We start from the raw sequence: 22663 nt of genomic DNA on the forward strand, positions 1-22663 counted from the left end.
GGAGCTAAAATTAAAAAATGTACTTATTCCAACATACAAATTCTACTTAAAGAGGTTGTAAACTCCATTGAAATTTTTTTTTTTTCCAACCTGAAAGAGAAACACATAATGAGCTAGTATGCATCGCATACTAGCTCATTATGAAATACTTCCCTTAGAACAAGCCCCCGCCGTGCTGCCCGCTTACCTGTATGATGAGCGACATGTTCACTCGCCCGTCTTCCGGGATCGCGGCATCCGGCCATCTGATTGGCCGGACCCGCGATTACATCACTCCTGCGAATGCGCGCGGGAGCCGACGGTCACGGCATGGGGCTCTGAAGGAACGGCACCAGCGGCCGTTCCTTCAGAGCGCATGCGCCAGTGATGTCACTGGCTGCATTTAAGGTAAATATCTCCTAAACGGTAATGTTTAGGAGATATTTACAGTACCTATAGGTAAGCCTCATCATAGGATCACCTATAGGTAAAAGTTGCAGAGGAGGGTTTACTTCCTCTTTAAGAACAAACCTACAGTCCCTATCTTGTTTGTAACCCGGGGACTGCCTGTACTGCTCCTTTTCAGGCGACACGCTTCACTCCATTTGTAAAGGCGCAGTTTGCCACGCGACAATCAAACAAAAATTGCATCGCGTTTGAAGTGCCATTGAAGGATAATGGCACCCAAACGCGTGCAGCGCATTCTGCTGCAATTACCATGTGATTTAGGATTTCCGGCAGAATTGCAATCCTGCCCACGATCCCAAATCACGAGATGTGAACAGGGCCTGAAGGTCATTTGCTGAATTCCATAGAAATTTTGAGACTGGATTATAATGACATTTAAGCGATAATAAAACCTCAATTGTTTAAGCACTTTCATCAGCTGATTTAATTACCAAGTAGGCAGCTTTTTTATCTTTTGAAGTGGTTGTAAAACCCTAAAATAAAAAAAATAAAAATTAACAAAGCATATCCTTCTATAGTGTGTACTTGCCTCAATCCAAAGCACCTGGTGTGATTTCGGTCTCCTCTCCCATTCCTCTGCATGAGTCACTTCTGACAGTCTATGCGGACACCAGACAGACAACCCCAGGAGGCAGCTGCCCTCCCTTCCAGCACACAGCAGATGACTGGCAGCCTAAGCTAAGCATTTTTTCCCTACGAGACTATTGTAGAGGGGGGTGTCTATTCTCTCCACTCAGGTCTCAGATTACACTCGGTTCCCTGCGCTATGCTGTGTGCAGTCTGTGACATCAGATCCCCGCCCCTCCCTTCTGCAGCTGAGAAATACTCTGTAAATTCAGCACTTAGAACAGCTCTTACATAGTAGTTGAGGTTGAATAAAGACAACAGTCTATCCAGTTCAACCTGTGCAGGTGTGTGTGTCAGTGACTTATTCATTTCCCATAACCCTGAATGTTGTGATCTTTGAGATGCTAGTCCAAAAGTCTTTTAAAAGTATTGATACTCCCCACAGTTACCACCAATTGTGGAAGAGAGTTCCACATTCTTACTGCCCTTACAGTGAAAAACCCCTTACACAGCTTAAGGGTAAGCCATCTCTCCTCTAATCTCATTGTATGGCCGCGTGCCTTCTTACACTTCTTGAGACTAAATAGTTTTTTTCTTATGCTGAGATCACCATTGAGGTATTTGTAAATCGCTATCATGTCTCCTCTGAGGCGTCTTTTCCCCAGGGAGAATAAATTAAGCACTTGCAATCGCTCCTCATAATTGAGGCCCTCCCATCCCCTAATTCGTTTAGTTGCCCTTCTTTGGATTCTCTCCAGTTCCAGCACATCCCTTCTGAGGATTGGCGACCAGAACTGAACAGAATACTCCAGATGTGAGCGGAAATCTGGTAGAGAAAGAGTTGCAGATAAACCGGTACAACTCATGGAGGAGGCTTTGTTTCTTCTCTGACTATCACCTGAGGTTAGTCACTTCAGTGGATATATTCAAGAGTTTACAACCACTTTAACCCTTTCGCTGCTAGAGCTATTATTTGCACACATTTGAAAAATCAATTTAGACTTGAAGATTAATTAACACATCCAAACATTATATATTTTCTGAAAGATGACACTAAGAATAAAATTGCAGTCATTCCAATTATTTTTTTATATCACACCATTTATGCAACAGTTTACAGTTTATCAAGTGCAAATGTTCTGTAAAAAATACACTAAAGTTAATTTTAAGGCACACAAACACAATATATTACCCATTATAAAAGAGGAGGTTGCACCGATTAAATAGATACCCAACATGTCAAGCAATAACAATATGATCTGTCACCAAGATCTATTATTCCGGGTTCAGATTTGCCATACTGACTTTTTTTTCTTTTTAGCATTACATTTATTGAAATGTTGTTAAAAAAAAAAAAAAAAGTGCCCCCTTTCCAGAGATATCTGTCTAAGGCCCCTTTTACACTTGTATGACTTCAAAGTTGCACTGACTTTGGAGTGCAACTTTGATGCAACCTTGGTGATACTTTGACACAACTTTGGATGGGTGCAACTTGGAGACAACTTTGGACAACTGTTGCACACAAGTTGTATTGTAGAACATTCAGCTACGACTTTCATGCAACTTCTGAGGGTTAACATTAAAGTCTATGGCCTTCAAGTTGCAAGAAAGTTGGACCCAAGTAGTGCATGATCTACTTTGAAGTTTGAAGTTGCTGCAACTTTAAGTTGTGCATATATGAGTATAATTGGAAAACATGGGGAATGACATGTCCTGCAACTCTGATGTCCAAAGTTGCATGACAAGTTGCACAAATGTGAACACACTAGGGGGTCTATTTATAAAAACATTGCATAGCCATTCATCCAGTGAATCTGCATGTACATTTGTTCTGTTCAAATTGGGCAAAAAAATAATTTTTTTTTTTAGGCTCTTTTATTGTAAGAGATTCAATGTAATAACTCTAGAGCAGTGATGGGGAACCTTGGCACCCCAGATGTTTTGGAACTATATTTCCCATGATGCTCAATTACACTGCAGAGTGCATAAGCATCATGGGAAATGTGGTTCCAAAACATCTGGGGTGCCAAGGTTCGCCATCACTGCTCTAGAGCATGATAGAGGGAATTGGCAAATAAATGTAACTTTGTGTCTCTGGTTATAAAGCTGTATGCATTTCCAATAATCTGCAACGCCATCTAGTGGCCATAGTTACATAGTGAGGTTGAAAAAAACAAAACAAAACAAACACTAGTCCATTCAATTCAACCTATGGTGTGTGTGTTATCAAGAGTACATCGTATACCCCTTTATGTTGTGGTCATTAAGGTGCCCATCTAATAGTTCGAAACTATCGATGCTCGGTGATGATAACCACTGCTTGTGAAAGAGAATTCCACATCTTTATTGCTCTGACTGTAAAGAATCCTTTGCGAAGTTTAAGGTTATACCGCTTCTCTTTAATTCCTCCCATTGACAACAATGATGTGTCACTATTCCTCCCACAAATGCCAATGATGGGGCACTATACCTCCCACTAATACCAATGATGGGGCACTATTCCTCTCACTGATACCAATGATGGGGCACTATTCCTCTCACTGATACCAATGATGGGGCACTATTCCTTCCACTGATACCAATGATGGGGCACTATTCTTCTCACTGATACCAATGACGGGGCACTATTCCTTCCACTGATACCAATGATGGGGCACTATTCTTCTCACTGATACCAATGATGGGGCACTATTCTTCTCACTGATACCAATGATGGGGCACTATTCCTCCCACTGACACCAATGGAGGGGCACTATTCCTCTCACTAATACCAATGATGGGGCACCAATCCTCCCACTGACACCAATGATGGGGCATTGTTTATTCTCAGTAATGCCAGGGCATTTTCCACTTAAACTGACAGACCGCAGCCCCTCCCCCCCCAATGTCTGAAAAACAGTAAAGCGGCCCTTTGTTTAGAAAGTTTGGAGATCCCTGTTCTAAAAGAACAAGAAAATTGCACATATATCTTCTTACACACACAGGTTTCCATAAAACCTCTCCCAAAAAGAAAGACCTATTCCTTTCAGCAATTGGCCATATGAGAAGGGGGTAAATTTAAAGCCTAACCCCATGTTTAATTCCCTTTAAATTGATTATTTGGGCCATTGAACATGGAGTTTGGCTTCAAATTGGGTCTAAAGCATATACATTTTTTTTACCTTACTGCATTCCCTGCTTAAAAGGAGAAGTACAGCCAAAGCCCATTTGGCTGTACTTCTCCTGTGGATCACAGGAGTGCAGTTCATTCTGCACTCCTGTGACCTGTTTCCAGCAGACAGCGATCTGAATTCCACTGTCTGATGACGTCACAGAGTCAGTCCAGGCTCGGGAAAAATTGTGACAATGCAGTCAGGATCCACCCATAGGCTTGAACCAGCACCTGGCTCAGGCTTTCATCAGCGAGCCACTGAGAGCCTGAGTCAGCTGCTTCTGCTCCCTCCACAGCCCAGCGCTCCAGTGAGTGCAGGGGGGGCGGGGCAGAGCAGAGGGCGGTGACTGTCAGCAGATCTCTACTCAAGGAGCTGTGAGAACCCAGCGATCAGTGGTGTTTAATCGCTCGGTTCTGTGTTGCAGGCGCCGGGGGACAGATGCAACATCGGACCGATGCTGCATCCACTAGGTAAGTATGATTTTTAAAAAAGAAATGAAAAAAAAAAAAACACCACATACATTTCTTTTAAGGTAAAAAATGTGTAGGTAACATTATGACCCTCTCATACCCAAGCCCTCACTTTGCTGAGGCAGCAGGAGCCATTGGCTCACTGCTGTCAGTCAAATCCTGTAAGGAGGGGGCAGAGCCAAGCTGTGCTGTCTGTCTATGGGTGCAGGCAGAGCGGCTCAGGATCAAGCCCCCAGATGTGTCACAATAGGATGTGGTTTCTTATGGTGGCACACTGTGAAAAGGAGGAGCCAGGTGGGGGACCCCGTAGGAGGAGGATAGGGGCTTTAGAACACCATTCTTTTGACAGGAAAGGTTGTATATCAATTGTACTGCTCGGCATAAAACACACAAATATTAAATGTTTTCCACTCACCAAAGGAGGCATCATTCCTTTACTGGAGGGAGGTATGACTACACGCAAGTCTGGCTTTCGGCTGTTCATTCCAAGGTTGCCCCCCGGAGGAGGAGGGGATTTGGTGGGCATTACTTTTCCCATTGAATTTCCACCTGCTTGGCCAAGGAGGCTGGGAGAAGCCCTCGGGTTTACAAACCCATTACCTGGACAAGAAAAAAAAAAAGAAAACATTTTATATCCAAAATTAAAATATCGTATTATTTATTACAGGTGCTTAAATATCACTGTCAATTGACATAGTTACATAGTTTTTGAGGTTGAAAAAGACATCAGTCCATCCAGTTCAACCTTTGATGTGTGCGTGTGTTTGCTGTAGCCCGTACATTGTATACCCCTGTATGTTGTGGTCTTTAAGGTGCCCATCTAATAGTTTTTTTGAAACTATCGATGCTCCCTGCTGATACCACTGCTTGTGGAAGAGAATTCCACATCCTTACTGCTCTGACAGTAAAGAACCCCTTACGTATTTTAACTTAAACCGCCTTTCCTCAAGTTTTAGTGAGTGGCCACGTGTCTTATTGTATTCCCTTTCTCTGAATAGTTTGTTCCTTATGCTAGGGTCGCCAATACAGTATTTGTACATTGATATCATATCCCCCCTCAATCGTCTCTTCTCCAGAGAGAATAAGTTCAGTGCTTGTAGTCTTTCCTCATAGCCGATGCCCTCCATTCCCCTAATTAATTTTTGTTGCCCTTCTCTGGACTTTCTCCAGTTCCAGCACTTCCTACCTGAGGACCGGTGCCCAGAACTGGACAGCATACTCCAGATGTGGCCGGACCAGAGTCTTGTAGAGCGGGAGAATAATCTCTTTATTTCTGGAGTGAATCCTCTTTTTTATACATCCCAGTATTCTGTTGGCTTTGCTTGCAGCGGCTTGGTATTGCATGCCACTGCCAAGCCTGTTGTCTACCAGTACCCCCAGGTCCTTTTCGCAGTGCTTTACACATATATATTGTACATTTACATCCGACCCTGCTCTCCAAGAGCTTACAATCTAAAGTTTCTAAGTCACATTCATACATACAGTAAAGATCTTAATATATTTTTAAATAAAATGCAATAAAACAAAATTATTCCCAGATAAAAAAACAAAACAAAAAAAAGTCCAAGAAATTTTGCAGAACATTTCTCGCTGAAAAGTGTTTTACTTCCAATGGTGCCAAACACCAAACCAATGTGAACTTTTATAGTAAATTATTATGTTGGCTCTGCCAGTCAAACAGGCATCAGATCCTAATCTGGAAGGGCAATTTAGCTAAATCAGCCAGCCTTCAGGATTGTCAAAGTAGCAACAGTGAAGCACACAATGTAACTGGGTAGATCACAGGGTTAGAACAGCTGGAACCATGCCACTACACCGCATGTCTGACTAATCTGATTACAAATCCTGTCAGATACAGACCTGCAGCGCCTCATTTAAAAAAAAAAAATGAAAACCCAGGGGTTATAAAAAGACTTGCTTATCCACTTCCCTGCAACTTGCACTGGAAAGGATCAGGGTAAAAATGTTCCTTTTTAAAGGCTAACTCCACCTTTTGGACCATGTTACCTATTATAACATGTCACATATTGCACCATTGGCTCCTGCTGCTGTCAATCAAATTGAGCTAGAAGGGAGCAGGGGGTGTGGCCGTAGTGCTCTGTGTGTCTATGGACGCACATGGTCTGGCTCAGGAACGCACTCACACGTGTGCCCCCTCAGCACCCCTGCTTGCTATGGGGGCACACTTAAGGGAGGAAAGGACTGTGCGCCAGTGGGGGACCCTAGAAGAGGAGGTATATCCTTGCACAGGGCAAGTAATTATAAACCTCCTTTTTCATTTTAGGTAAAAAAAAAAAAAAAAATTTAATATCACTTTAATCCCGCTTTAAAAATGTAATATGGACATACTGTATGAAAGGTCAGAGAAAGTTTACAATGTGCTTTTCTTCATGTCAGCTTCAGTAGCAATGCCTAAAGTGTAAAATTCACCTTTTCACAAAGAATTAAACACCCTAAACCCTCCACACCGCCTTTCCGGTCTCTACTGCACTACTGTAGGTGATTAGCTGTCTGCCCATGCAGTTGATGCAATGGTCCAGGGGATGTCCGAGTTAACAAGCAGGTAATTGGTTGCCAAGATGCAGGCCAGTCCTATCAGCCAATCACCAGCTTTCAGCTCTCACCCTCTGGCCAAACCCGTTTTGCCTCCCGTCCTCCTCCCTTGTCTGTGTAAAGTAGGACAGAAAGGGGGGCGATGTGAAGGGCAGCTGGGGACATTAATGGGATCACTGAAACTGTAATAGATGGGCAGTTGAGGGAGGGAGTTCAGGACAGTAATGGGAGGGCTCAACACAGTAATGTAGGGGGGGGGCTCAGAAGAGTAATGGGGGGCTAAGGGCAGTAATGGGGGGCTGAGGACAGTAAAAGGGGCGGAGGACAATAATAGGGGAGCTCAGGACAGTAACGGTGGGGACTGAATACAGTAATGGGGTGCGCAGGACAGTTAAGAGAGGGGCGGCGCAGGACAGTCAGGAGAGGGGCGGCGCAGGACAGTCAGGAGAGGGACGGAGCAGGACAGTCAGGAGAGGGGCGGCGCAGGACCGTCAGGAGAGGGGCGGCGCAGGACAGTCAGGAGAGGGGCGGCGCAGGACAGTCAGGAGAGGGGCGGCGCAGGACAGTCAGGAGAGGGGCGGCGCAGGACAGTCAGGAGAGGGACGGCGCAGGACAGTCAGGAGAGGGACGGCGCAGGACAGTCAGGAGAGGGACGGCGCAGGACAGTCAGGAGAGGGACGGCGCAGGACAGTCAGGAGAGGGACGGCGCAGGACAGTCAGGAGAGGGACGGCGCAGGACAGTCAGGAGAGGGACGGCGCAGGACAGTCAGGAGAGGGACGGCGCAGGACAGTCAGGAGAGGGACGGCGCAGGACAGTCAGGAGAGGGACGGCGCAGGACAGTCAGGAGAGGGACGGCGCAGGACAGTCAGGAGAGGGACGGCGCAGGACAGTCAGGAGAGGGACGGCGCAGGACAGTCAGGAGAGGGACGGCGCAGGACAGTCAGGAGAGGGACGGCGCAGGACAGTCAGGAGAGGGACGGCGCAGGACAGTCAGGAGAGGGACGGCGCAGGACAGTCAGGAGAGGGACGGCGCAGGACAGTCAGGAGAGGGACGGCGCAGGACAGTCAGGAGAGGGACGGCGCAGGACAGTCAGGAGAGGGACGGCGCAGGACAGTCAGGAGAGGGACGGCGCAGGACAGTCAGGAGAGGGACGGCGCAGGACAGTAATGGGGGGATAGAAATAGGAGGAGAACCCCCACACATCTGCTAAAGTGCAGCACATTTCTCTGTGGGTCAGGAACGCATGCAATTTCACACATGTTCCCCGGCCACAGATATGTGAACCTAGCCTAAGAAGATGTGGGGGGGGCTGTGATGTGAAGGATCCAAGTCATAGCACAAACATGCGATTTGAACCTCTGCTGGAAGAAAATTTTACTGACTGGACCTTGGTGAATTTTAATTCACTACCCCTAGGGGTAGGGTGATTGTTCACCTTTTAATTTTTTGGGGGGAAAGTGTAAACCTAGCAGAAATAAACGTTGCTAAATTTTTTTATTTTTTTATGTTTTTTTATTGCCATAATTGTACTAGTATGCACGTGTATAAGCACTTTATGGCAGACTTTCCCTCAAGTACTTTTTTCAGTCTGATACCACTTTAAAAGATTTGCTTTTATTCCTGAGGCGGTACTAAAAACTAAAATTTACACAGGGTGCCAACTAAGCAGATGGAACACAAAATAGAACATTTTATTCCTTTTTAAAGCTGAGGGATTGTGAAGTCCTGAGTCGAAGGTAATAACTAAGCTAAAAAGAGGACAGTTTCTGGAAAACCGCAGCCTAAGTGCACCACAATCAACACATCCTGTGCTGGCCTTGGTGTGCAGGGCTGGCCCTCAAGAGATGAATCCTTTCATCCACACCCAGACCAGTCATTTCCTGTTGGCTGTGTGGGCATTTCTCTATTTTTCTTTTTTTTTTTCGAGACAAGTGAGTTCCAAGACACTTTCCACGTTCATGACAGTGCTGTCACAGAACAGCTCTCAGCATTTTCAGCCCCGCTCCAAAATTAATCAGGCTCCAAAGGAGGGAGCAGACTCAAGAGTTACCGTCAGTCACTTTTGCTGTTAATAACGTCTGATTCAGTTCTATTTTGCTGTCACAACAGAAGGCAATTATCCGGCAGAACTGCCAGTCTTGTGTTAATAGCACTGGCTCAGAGAACGGTGCTGCTGAATCGGGGCTATGCTCCCATCGCTCAAGGAGTGGGCTCGGCATGTACTAGCACGATTGTGCCGAATCCCCTTGAGTGTGTCAAAATAAGGCCAATAAATTAATGTTCGAAGACTAATAAAGATTTACTTAAAAAGTGAAAACAAAAAGCAGTCTAAACAAAATCCAGAACTGCATTCTAACCTATCACAAGCACAACATCCCTGTTTAATCTACATCTGCCAGCTCTCCAGGCTTCAAAAGCCAGCGGCAGCAGCTGTGAGGAGACAAGACCAAGAAAGTGAGGAAATGATGGAATCCACGTCAAGCAATCAGCGCAGGCCGATATGAGTGTGACTGTGTCCTGCAATGTGTGACTGTAATAAGCCAGCAAGTGCTACTGAAGTGTAGAAAGGAAAATCCAGCTCTAAGAAAACACTGGGAAAAGCAGATATGTACAAGAGCAAACGGAAGGCATTTTGGAGGCAAAGGACATTCACCTAATAATAAGAGAGAATTCTAATTGCAGAGGTAACTCTAATTTCTTTCATTTGTGATAATAAATTACTCTGATCAGCCATAACATATTGATCACTGACAGGCTGGTTGTTCAAACACTGGCTTGTCCCATATAAAGTGGAGGGCCAAGCAGCCAAGAAAGGATACTCTTGCCTCCTATGGTTTCCTCTGCTACTGCCCACATGGTGACCCTGATATAAGGGGGCTCTAATGGGGATCCTGATATAAGGGGCGCTCTGATTGAGACCCTGTGTCAGGTAAACTCCAACAGTTTGGCTAATCAGCGCATTGGCGCGAATACGCATGCGCGGCCAACTCCGGGCAAACTCAACCAAGAACGTGCGTGCGCCAGTGCGCACGCAGGACGTGACGGCGCTTGGCGCCAAACGGCCTGTTTAAGCTCAGCAATGACAGTCACTAGTTGCTGAATGATCTTCAGCTCCCCGTGTCCCTTGTGCCTTGTTTAGCCTGCTTATCTTGGATTTCCTGTTGCCGACCCGGATTGCTTGACCTCGACTCCTCTTGATACATCTGGCTCCTGACCTTTTGGCTTGTCCCTGGACTCTCCTCTGTTTTCTCCAGTGTCTGACCCGGCTTGGCTATTGACTCCGCATTACCAGTCTCCTGTGGGCTACCCAGCTTACCCTTGTTCCTGCAGCACACCTGCCTGGCTTGTCAAGTGTTTCAGATCCGCCTTGGACCTATCACCCATTGGCTGCAGCCACCATCTGGCCATCCCAGCCAGAAACCCGTGCTACTTCGGGCACGGCACTCCCTGTCTCACCTCCAGGGGTGTTCTGCACCTAGCCGCAAGGGGAGCCCTCTCTACACTCCGGCTTTGGATCAGGTACGTCACACCCTGATATCAGAGTCTCTCATTAGAAGAGGGCCACTAAACAACGGAGAGCAAATGGAGTAAACTGAAATACAATACCAAAAAAGGGAAGATAATGCAGTTCATGTTCATTTTGATGCAATAATGTGCACCACAAATATTTTGCTAAGTAATGTGACTTGTTGCATTCTTTTTTTTACCTTTGGTGTAAGGCAGTGCTTTCCAAACTGCAGCCCGGGGGCCGAATGTGGCCCTTTGCTTGTCTTTTCAGGTCCTTGGGACACTATTTTCCCCATTGATACAAGGCAATATTCCTTCTACACCAACAATGGGGCATGATTCCGGTCACCGATACCAACAATACGGCACTACTCCTTCCACTGACACCAATGATGGGGCACTATTTTTTCCACTGACACCAATGATGGGCACTATTTTTCCCACTGACCCCAATGATTGGGCATTATTCTTCCCACTGACACCAATGATGGGGCATTATTCTTCCCACTGACACCAATGATGGGGCATTATTCTTCCCACTGACACCAATGATGGGGCATTATTCTTCCCACTGACACCAATGATGGGGCATTATTCTTCCCACTGACACCAATGATGAGGCACTATTCTTCCCACTGACACCAATGATGGGGCACTATTCTTCCCACTGACACCAATGATGGGGCACTATTCTTCCCACTGACACCAATGATGGGGCACTATTCTTCCCACTTACACCAACAATGGGGCACTATTCTTTCAATTACCCCAATGATGGGGCATTGTTTCTTCCCCTAATACCAATAATGGGGCAATATTCCTCCCGCTAATATTAAAGTGGCATTCTTTACTCCCATTGACGCCAGAGTGTTTTTTACTCCCACTGGCCACAGTCTGACCTCCTCAAAGTCTGAAGGACAGTAAACTGGGGGCCTTTGTTCAGAAAGTTTGGTGACCCCTGGTGTAAGGGAATGCTTGAAAAGCATAACCACCCAAATCTGATGCCCATAGATATCGGGCACAATATTGTTTTTTGTTCTGTTCCCTAAAGTACCCTAACAGTTCAGATTCTGAGCAAAAATGCATCTTACTGAGTGTATTGGGGCTGTGCGTAATTTAAAATGTACAAAATGGCCCAAAGAATGGGGCTTAGCAGAATAGGGAGCATATAGCCTGGCATACAAAATGAGAAGTGCAAAATAGGGAAGGTACAAAATGGCATACTAAATGAGGTGAAGAAAATGGAATGCACAGAATTGTATATGGAATGAGGCATTGCGGAATAGGCAACATAGAGCATGGTTTACAGAATGAGGAGGTGCCAAATAGAGAATGTACTACACTATATACGGCATGCTCCCTAAAATACAGCATACTGAGTGAGGCAGTGCGGAACAAGGAAAGTACAGCATGTTTTATGGAAGAATGCATTGTTAAATAGAGAACATGCAGCATGGCAAACTTTAGACATTGAGGAATAGGAAATGCACAGCACTGTACATGGAACAAGGTAGTGAAGAATAGGAACATACAGCACTATAGAATAGGGCTTGGCAGCACAGCATGGTATACGGAATGAGGGGGTTGACGACATTAAGAATATACAGCATGGCATATGCAACGAGGGGGTGCGGGATAGGGAAAGTAAAACGTGGCATACAAAATGATGGCCGGCATCATAGGGAATGTACCGCATTTGATAAAGAATAAGGGGGTGCAGAACACGGATTGATCAGCACAGCATACGGAACTATGGGTGCATAAGAGGAAATGCACTCCTGAACTCATCCAGACTTTCTTTAGCATGGGACCCACATGGGATTTGACAGCTAACCAATCGTCGCTATCATTTAAAAAAAAAAAAAAACATAAAAAGCCAGCAGAGAAAGACTTCCACTACTTCTGCCATGCACTGCAACAGATGTCATCAGTCAAGAGCTGACTGTGCACAAATCCTGTGCAAGTCCAATGCTGATGGAGGTCTGGATAAACCTGTGTGACGGGTAGAATGCTGCCAGGCCACCTACCCCCTCCTCAACTGACAACACTGTGCCCAGGGCAGCTGCCACTCCTGGCTTAACAACCCCACCCTCCCTTTTCCAGCCCTGTCTACTATTGACCTCAGATCAACCAGCAACCTTTTCTACTGACTGCAGCCTACACTGGCTCTAGAAGTGTTCTGCACATACTGTTGAGGTGTACTGCCTTTTCTCCATGGGGGACTACTAGCAAGTCTGCAGAGATATGGGAGAGACGAGTGGGGCAGTTGGCCCAACTTGATTAAACGTATTGTCATCCCTCAACTGTTGTGTAATTGGATTGTGCTAAAACCCACTCAGTTTTCATTAATCTAAGCTCTCTTCAATCTGTTACAGCAAGCTCCTATTTGTGGGAATGAGTACGATTCCTAAAGCCTGGACTATGCATCTTCCTCTCTCTGCCCAGTGCGTCACCAATCAGTTCAAAATTCAATGGCAGGTCTGAATACGATTGGTGGCTGCAAAAACCCACTTACTGCGGACACTAATCAGGTTCTCTTTTCTGAATGCGGGTGAACCGGAAGCTTACAGCAGGTGAAAAACATTACAATAAAGTAAAAGGGGTTCCAAAATGTCAAAATTACTTCTAAAGTGTGAGGTGGACTACTGCGTTACAGCACTGAATAAATTAAAAACCAAAGTACTGAACAGGCTGGTCATATAGACAGATTTTTTTTTTCAATTTTGACAAGTATGAATCATACATTCTGGAAGGAGAACAACTGAAGGAGTCAATGGTCAAGAAGGATCTGGATGTTCTGGTAGATCATAACATGCAATGCCAAGCTGTAGTTTCAAAGGTAGAAAAATATTTTCTTGTATAAAAGAGGTATAGAGGACTCCAAAGAGGGTACACATAATCCCCCTGTACAAATCATTAGAAAGACCTGGAATATGCAGTTCAGTTTTGGGCACCAGTTCACTAAAAAAGGTTACCGGAGGACTGGAGAAAGTGAAGAGCATGGCAACCAAACTGATAAGAGGCATGGAGGAGCTCAGCTATGATGAGAGATACGCTGAACTGAATGTATTCTCTCTTGAGAAGATGCGATTAAGGGGGGATATGATCACCATGCATAAATATATAGGTAATCCATATATTTGGTGTCAAGTTTTCACTTTCAGGTCATTGCAGAGGACAACGGAGCAGGAACTCTATGCCTGGAGGAAGAGATTTAACTCCTCATAATGAAAGGCTTTTTCACAGTAAGACCTGTGAAAATGTGGAAATAGATTTTCTCAATAACTAGTTCTGGCTCAGTAGTTTTAAAAAAAAAAAAATAGCTGGATGCATTCCTAAATGCACAAAATATAATCGGATATTACCTCTATAGGCAATAACACCAGGGGTAGTTGACAATTTGATTGTCTCCTAGGGGATCAGGAAGTAAAATTCAGTGAAAATAAAATTCTGGTTCCGAAACAAAAAATTTGGGATGCACTTGGCCGAAACCAAAGCCGAATTTGCCGGATTTTAAAAAAATATATATACTTTTATAAATAATTGTATTATATTCAACTTTAGTTAAGATCATGCATTTAAAGGAATATGAATTTATTGTCAGCCATTATTGGCACCTTTTAAAGCGGTGTTAAAAATCCAGAATGCTGTATTAAGTTATTGTATGACATCCATCTTCACGTTCCAGTCCCTTGTCAACATGATGTCTTCTATCATATTTTTCGACTGTTGGATATGTATTCTATTTTCTCTTGATATCATTCATTGTATTCCTCTGCGTGACTTGTCATATGCCTTTTATATTCCAATAAAAGAATTTATAAAAAAAAAAAAATCCAGAATGCTGCATTTTTGGTCAGTTAAAAAAAAAACTGCTTTAAAAATGCACCGTCCCACCCGTGTTGCGTTTTTTATGCATTTTTTTGAGTCACATGACCTATGAAAAACACACCATAAGCACAGTAAAATTGCAGTAAAATCGCTTGTGTTTTCGGCAGCCATTATCAGCACCTTTTTTTTTTTTTCAGCACAACGCTGGAAACCCTATTTTCGGCAGATAATTTTAGGTAGCCGAAATTTGGGTGCATCACTATCAGGAAAAATTTTTTTTCCCAGCTGGAGAAAATTGGACTACGCTTTATTAGTGTTTTTTTGCTTTCCTCTGGATCAACTGTGGGTATACGATTCTGCATATGGAGATTTTCTATTTGTTTTTTTCGATTGTTTGAACTAGATAGACTTGTATCTTTTTTCAACCTATGTAATTTTAATCTGTGTTACCGTTTCACTATTGACAATAGAAAGCATCGGATGTTGCTCCGGGTTCCCATCCCAGACTCTGGTGACTCACACTAATTGCTGCAGGCGTGAAGAGACCCATTCCCGGCTCTATGCCCACACTCTATGGGAAGAAAATCCAAAATGGCGCACAGCAACAAAGCTCAAGTGTCAGACCAATGAAAGTGGCTTCAGCCTGGTTCCATCTGGACCATTCCCCTTTCAACAGGGCTTAGTCATGTGGGTGGGGTAAAGCTGCCTTCATTAGCCTTAGGGCTCTTTCACACGGGCGTTCCGTATGTCCGTTTTTCATCCCATCCGTTTGCGGATGAAAAACGGACAAAATGTATCTCTATGTAAATACGGATGTCATCGGATGATCATCCTCTGACATCCGTTTTTTGTCAGTTCAGTTCAGTTTTTTTGAACGGAGGAGAACCCTATTTTTTCTTCCTTTCAAAAAACGGAACTGAAGCAAAAACGGATGTCAGTGGTGTCATCCGCAGACATCCGTATTTACATAGACATGCATTATGTCAGTTTTTCATCCGCAAACGGATGGGATGAAAAACGGACATACGGACCGGATGACACAAGTGTCATCCGTGTCCGTTACAAAAAAAAAAAAAAAAGGACCTGATCGGGCAAAAAAAAAGGAACGCCCGTGTGAAAGAGCCCTAACACTTGGGCTTTGATGGTGTGTGCAGTTTCGGCTTTTCTTCCCGTAGACTGATTCAGTATTGACTCAAACCCAAACAAGATTTGTGGTGGTACCTTATTTTTTGGCAGTTAAAATAATGTAGGGTATTGGTAGTTTTCTTTTTCGGTAGTTAAAATAATGTAGAGTATTTTTGGATGCTTGAGATCTCAACCCCGTCTCTAAACCTTAAGGCCCCTTTCACATGGCTCCGTTCCATCGACGGAGCCGTGCTGCTCAGCGAGAGATCGATCCGCCGATCCCCCACTGAGCAGGCGGATGACAGCTCTGTCTCCACTCTGTGTGCGGAGACAGAGGTGTCAGATCGCCGCTCTCCTATATGGGGGAATCGGATGAGAACGGACCGCCTGTTCGTTCTCATCTGATCCGCCAGAAGGATGGAAAATAGGGTTTCCATCCGTCTGGATTTGACTGACAGGATTTTGTTGTTCGATTTCCTTTAGATTTACCTACAACTATGTAGTGCAAGGGCCTGCCTGATTGCATACAAATTCAAAGTGTTTAGGTTTGACCTCATATTTTATGGTTTTGGTAAATCTAAAGGAAAAAATCTAAAGAAAATTGTGTGCATCCAGCTCTAAATGAACTCCAAAAGATACCCAAACTCTTAAACGCTAATAATGTGAAATGCTAGTTCCAGATTGTAGTGCACCAAACCTTGAACACCTAAAAATCTGGTGTCCAAAATAATCACTCTCAATAGTACTGAGCCATGTTGTGGTGACTTGGGAGAAATTCTACTCTTTTAGCAAATTTGTATCTGACTGGATAGTCTTTACTGTGCCAAATAATAATAGATGGATGATGGCGAAACTGGGGGCACACAATGCTAATATGCTCAAGGTAGTATGTAAGCACATAAGCAGCATACATACTGTAAAGGGAGGTTTTATTGTGTATCCCAGAAACAAGTATTATATACGGCTTGCTTTTCAGAAGAAAAAAAAAATCAATATGGGTCATATTTCCCACTCTAAACCAGGTCTGCAGGAAGACTGCCAATAATAATGCTCTTATTACTGTGGAGGATAGAGCAATGTTCTAATCATTAAATATTCATTGTGGTCATCTTCCAAAGGAGAATACTAGTGAGAGGGCAGTGTATATTGAAAACCGCTCGCCAGTAAAATGTATAAAACATAGGAGCATTTGTAATCCTTGCAACATATGCACACGTTTTTCACATTCTACATTCTCTTTAAAAATGGCAAAGAAAAGGGTCTTTTGCAAGAATCCCTACTGCACCCAGGCCTACAACATGGGAGTTCCATTACAAGAATGCCTGCTTGCTGCTGGGTCCCTCCCCTACCCAAGAACCAAACCTGGTGGCTCCTGTGCATGTCTGACCATACTATTCAAAGCCTTGGAAGTCACTGAGACTCTCAAGGTGAAATATAAATCTTTTATATTTCATGTAAGTTGAACAGTGCATGGACTCATCTTCGTCAATGAGAAACTCACAAAAATACTTTTTAGATACTCACAAGAAATTTCTCAAAGTATGGCCCCCATGGATCCAATCTGCCCATGCCTCACTACCAAATAGAAGTTAAAGTGGTTCTGAAGGCAGAAGATTTTTTGTTTGTTAATGCATTCTAAAAACCTTTATCCAGCGATGTTGTACAAGAGCCTTGGCTGTTCGGGACTTTCCCTCCTAATTGGCTGAGACAGCGGGCACTATTGGCTCCAGCTGCTGTCAAAGTCAGTGAGCCAATGAGGAGAGAGAGGGGGAGGGGCCGAGCTGCAGCTCCATGTCTGAATGTACTCACACAGCAGCTGCTCAGCTTGGGTGCCCCCATAGCAAGCTGCTTGCTGTGGGGGCACTCGGCAGGAGCCAGGAGCACCACGGGGACCCAAGAAGTGGAGGATCGAGGCTGCTCTGTGCAAAACCATTTAGTTAGTATAAGTGTCGGTTCACACTATGGCGATCCGACTTCGGGGGCGACCTGTGAAGTCGCGTGCACCGCGACTTCGGCGCGACTTGCACGGACTTCACATAATGGAAGTCAATGGAAGTCAATGCAAGTCGCTCCGATGTCGCCCCGAAGTAGTACAGGAACTATTTTCTAAGTCGGAGCGACTTGAGTCGCTCCTATTAGAACGGTTCCTGTAGCACAGAACGGACCGCGACTTGTCAGGGTGACCAGTCGCCTGACAAGTCGCAGTAGTGTGAACCGGGACTAAGCCCCCGTTCACACTAAGGCGACCTGTGAGGCAACCTGTTCGCCTCACAGGTCGCCTCCCATAGGGAAGCTGCGGACCCGTTCTAATAGGAGCGACACAAGTCGCTCCGACTTAGAAAAAGGGTGCGGAGCTTCTTTGGGGCGACCAGGAGGCGACCGCCATAGACTTCAATGTTATGAAGTCCGTGGCGGCCGCTCCGAGGTCGCGGCGCGCTGCTCGAACCGCGATCTAGGAGGTCGCCCCGGGAAGTAGCATCGCGGTAGTGTGAACCGGCGCTAACATGTTTGTTATTTTTAAACAAAAAAACAAAAACAAGACTTTAGTATCACTTTAAAATATTATCATAGGGGAAAAGAACATTAGGAACTCAAGAGTCTCTTTCCCTTAAAGCTCTACTGTCCTCACCCTATCCCCAATGGGAAGGGGGGGTCCTCTTTTGTCTTAAGCCATATTACCCCTCAATATCCTTGTTCATCCACCTTCCAATTCGCTTTTCCTCCCCACTTTCCAGCTCTGTGCATCATCCTCTTCTTGGGTCCCCCGTTGGCACTCCTGGCTCTTCCCCCTGCTAAGTGCCCCATAGCAAGCTGCTCCCTCCTCAGTGGTAGTCCCCACTGCTGTGTCTGAACCAATGAGGATGAAGAGAGCCAAGAGAGGCTCTGCTCTCATGCACATCGTTGGATCGAGGTCAGGCTCAGGTAAATAGAACGGGGGGGGGGGGGGGGCTGGGAAACGGGGGGGAAGCTAAAGCCTGAAGGTTTTTTACTTACCGTAATACAAAGAACACAAACCTTGTAACTTTGGAATCACTTTGACATCAGAGAGAATATTGTAGACTGTACATTTTCTTTAACTTACTGATCATTAGCATAGACCTGTTATAAGTATTGTTGACTATGTGATACTTTAAAAAAAATAAAAAATTACTGAAAGTGAAAATGGAACCTCTATGGTTAGATGCACTTTTAGCAGTGGAGAATCATTACACCATCTTCTTGGTTTATGGACAAAGTCAACACAAGGGCGGATGAAGGGCATATTAGAGAGACAATGAACAGGCAACAGCCTCTGCACCTGGACTTTTAAGGATCTTCCAGGCATCATGCACACACTTGAGATGTGTCTTTCAATTAAAGTGAACATTCTACAGTTTCCTCTTGCACACAGTGCATCAGAACAGCATCTGCCAGTAATGGGACACATCTGGGCTTTGACTCAACCCATGTTCACCTCTCAGCAATTGAATTATTCTCCTAATGACAAGACCTTCAAGCACATGTAATATATGCTAGCCTCCACTCTTGAAGAATACACTGTACCATCTTGCGCTCCTGTTTTGCTTGCGAAGTAATATTTTGGTGATGATGGATTTTGCAGTATTTGTGCTGTGTCTGGGATTTTCTTTTAGGTCTCGCTGCTCTACTGTGCAGTCTGGAGAACAATGCACTTGGTCATTTGTAAAAATAATAAAAATTTACCAGATTTGCAGTTTGATTTAAAGAAAAACAAGATCCCTTTTTGTGGGGTGGGGGTTTATTAGGCTGAATGCCTCTAACATTAGGAAGTGTAGAAAAAAAACAAAACTCACATCTGTTTTCCAATATCCCTTCCCCTGACTTTCCTGTCAAGATTATGGCACAACTATTAACCCGTCCCCACTTGACAGGATGCTTCAGTAATCCTGGTTTCTGAACTCTTTCGGCCCCACATCCAATCACTGTCCAAAGCTTGTCGCCTCAACCTCCGCAACATCTCCAAAATACGTCCCTTCCTAACCAATGACAGCACAAAGCTTCTTATTCACTCCCTGATTATTTCTCGCCTTGACCACTGCAACTACCTCCTCAACGTTTTACCCTTCAATAGGCTATCCCCCCTTCAGTCCATCATGAATGGTGCTGCCAGACTCATCCACCTTACCAACCGTTCTGTGTCTGCTACTCCTCTCTGCCAATCCCTTCCTTGGCTGCCACTCACCCAACAAATTAAATTCAAAGTACGAACAACAACTTAGAAAGCCAGCTTGGTCCCCAGCTACATCAGTAAATGAGTCTCAAAATACCAACCAAATCTTTCTCTTTGTTCCTCCCAAGACCTCCTGCTCGCTAGCTCTCGTCTTCTCCTCCCATGCTTACCTTCACGACTTCTCCAGAGTCTCTCCCATTCTCTGTAACTCCCTACCTCAAACTGTCCCGACTAGCTCTTACTCTATCCACATTTGGGCAATCCTTAAAAACCCTTCTCTTCAGAGAAGCCTATCCTGCCTCCACCTAATAACTGTATCTTCTCCATCAGCTCATCCCCCATAGTTACTAACTACCTTTTTTATCACTTGACCCTGCCTTTTACGTTCTAAGCTGTAACGAGCAGGGGCTTCGGATTTCTCTTGTATTGAATTGTACTGTAAAACTCATGCCCTCATGTAAAGTTCGGCGCAAACTGTTGGGGGTTAAAGAATTCCTTTATAATAATAATATAATACCCTCCCTCCAAGATTGAAAGCTCTAACGAGTAGGGCCATCTATAGCCTCCTGTATTGAATTTCATTGCAAACTGTTCTGTCTGTCCTCATGTTGTAAAGCGCTGCGCAAACTGTTGGGGGTTAAAGAATTCCTTTATAATAATAATATAATACCCTCCCTCCAAGATTGTAAGCTCTAACGAGTAGGGCCCTCTATAGCCTCCTGTATTTAATTTCATTGCAAACTGTTCTGTCTGCCCTCATGTTGTAAAGCGCTGCGCAAACTGTTGGTGCTATATAAATCCTTAATAATAATAATCATCTGTATTCTAATGCGAATAGTACTACTACCCAGGAGGATACTGTGGCTATTATCAACAAAAGGGGGGTATTAACAGTATTAACATTTGATGAGAAGTTTTACCTTTGCCTCCCACACCTCCGCAGAGGTTTAAATACAGCTGCTGGACCAGTCATAGGTACTCAACAAAAGTTACAACTATGCTGCCTTTCTGCAAATGATTTATATATTAAAAACGTTTAAAAAGGCTGAAGCTAGAGGAAACCTAAAAAAAAAAAAATCCTCCCTTTCATTAACCCCATGCAGCTATAAAAATACAAAATATTTCTCGAAAACGGTCCTTTAACCACTTTACGTCTGCTCACAGTAATATTACTGCGGCAGAGTGGCTCGTTATCGTCTGACGACGTAGTACTACGTCGTCAGACACTCCCCCTTCTGGGCGGCGCTTGCGCGCCGCCGGAGGCTCGCTCCCGCTGTTTTCATTCACAGCGGGAGTCGGGCCAGGGGAGGAGCAGCGGCGATCGCCGCTGCTCTTACCCGATCGTCGGGGATCGAGTCTGGAGATCCGCCCGCTGTGTGTAAACACAGCGGGCGGATCTCCATAGTGACAGGGAGTGACAGATCGGACTGTTCAGCATAGCTGGACATCCGATCTGTCCCTGTGTCACTCAGTCCCCTCCCCCCACACACGTTAGTAAGCACCAGGCATACATTAACCCCTTGATCACCAATAAAAGTTAACCCCTTCCCTGCCAGTGTCATTTTTACAGTAACAGTGCATATGTAGTATAGCACTGATTACTGTAGTAATGTCACTGGTACCCCCAAAAGTGTCAAAAATGTCAGTCAAGGGTCCGATCTGTCCGCCGCAGTCCCGCAAAAAAAAAATCGCAGATCGCCGCCATTACGCGTTAAAAAAAAAAACACCAAAAATGACAGAAATCTTTCCCTTTGTTAGTAAACGCAATAACTTTTGCGCAAACCAAACAAAATACGCTTATTGCGATTTTTTTTACCAAACATAGGTAGCAGAAAACAAATTGGCCAAAAATTTTTTAAAAAATTGGTTTTTACATCTTTTTTGGGGGGAATTTATTATAAAAAAATGTTAAAAATATTGTTATTTTTTCAAAATAAACGCTCTTTTTTTGTTTATAGCGCAAAAAGTAAAAATCGCACAGGTGATCAAATACCACCAAAAGAAAGCTCTGTTTGTGGGAAAAAAAGGACGTAAATTTTCGTTTGGGTACGGCGTCGCACGACCGCGCAATTGTCAGTTGAAGTCGCACAGCGCCGAATCGCAAAAAGTGGCCTGGACGTAAGACAGCAAAATCCTCCGGTGGTAAAGTGGTTAAAGTGAACCAGTTTTAACTGATGTAAGCGTGACTTTTACATCAGCAATACCTATGCAATCTGATTGCACAACCACCCTTTATACCTACCCACAACAATGTTGTGCAAGGGTCTGCCTGACCGCAGGAAACAAATTAAAGGATTGTTTAACCTTATCTTTAGATTTAATACAGTAGATTTGGTTAAGCTAAAGAATGTTCTACAGAGATTTTACAATCCCATTGTATAGTCCATGGCCAGCTTTAGATAGAGTGGGGAAGTTATAAAGCTCTTGCAGATTTTAATGCTTGGCATTGTTGCCATCCATAAAAAGTCAATAAATACAAGTCATTCTCTTTTAGACTGTAAACTTCATCAGCGGGGCTCTCCTATTCCTTCGGTTTTGAACTGTTATTGGAATTGTACTGTCCCCCTTTTTACTGTAAAGCGCTGCGTAAACTGTGAGCACTATATAAATCCTGTAAAATAATAATAATTCTCTGATTGGACAATTTGACACTTACTGGCAGTGATCGAGCTTGCCCACCCTTTCCTGCTACCACACATTTCTGTTGGCCACCTATGATGATGGACTACCTTGTTAACAAATTGGTATATATGGGAGGTGGCGGGTAAGCTTCTGCACTCGCAATAAGTGCCAACAACCCAGCCCACCAGATCAGTGATA

General features: G+C 44.4%; 1 protein-coding gene across 7 annotated transcripts in view; it reads right to left on the minus strand.

Moving 5' to 3' along the window:
• MEF2A (myocyte enhancer factor 2A) overlaps window positions 1-22663 on the minus strand; it is a 313252-nt gene that overhangs the window by 18247 nt on the left and 272342 nt on the right. For all 7 annotated transcript variants that reach the window (XM_082253055.1, XM_082253053.1, XM_082253051.1 and 4 more), the window contains one exon: window positions 5052-5236. In XM_082253055.1, the coding sequence (XP_082109181.1) occupies window positions 5052-5236 (185 nt within the window). The remainder of the gene's footprint in view (window positions 1-5051; window positions 5237-22663) is intronic.

This window comes from Pelophylax lessonae (genome assembly GCF_965119305.1).
Source record: "Pelophylax lessonae genome assembly, chromosome: 4".
NCBI lineage: Eukaryota > Metazoa > Chordata > Amphibia > Anura > Ranidae > Pelophylax > Pelophylax lessonae.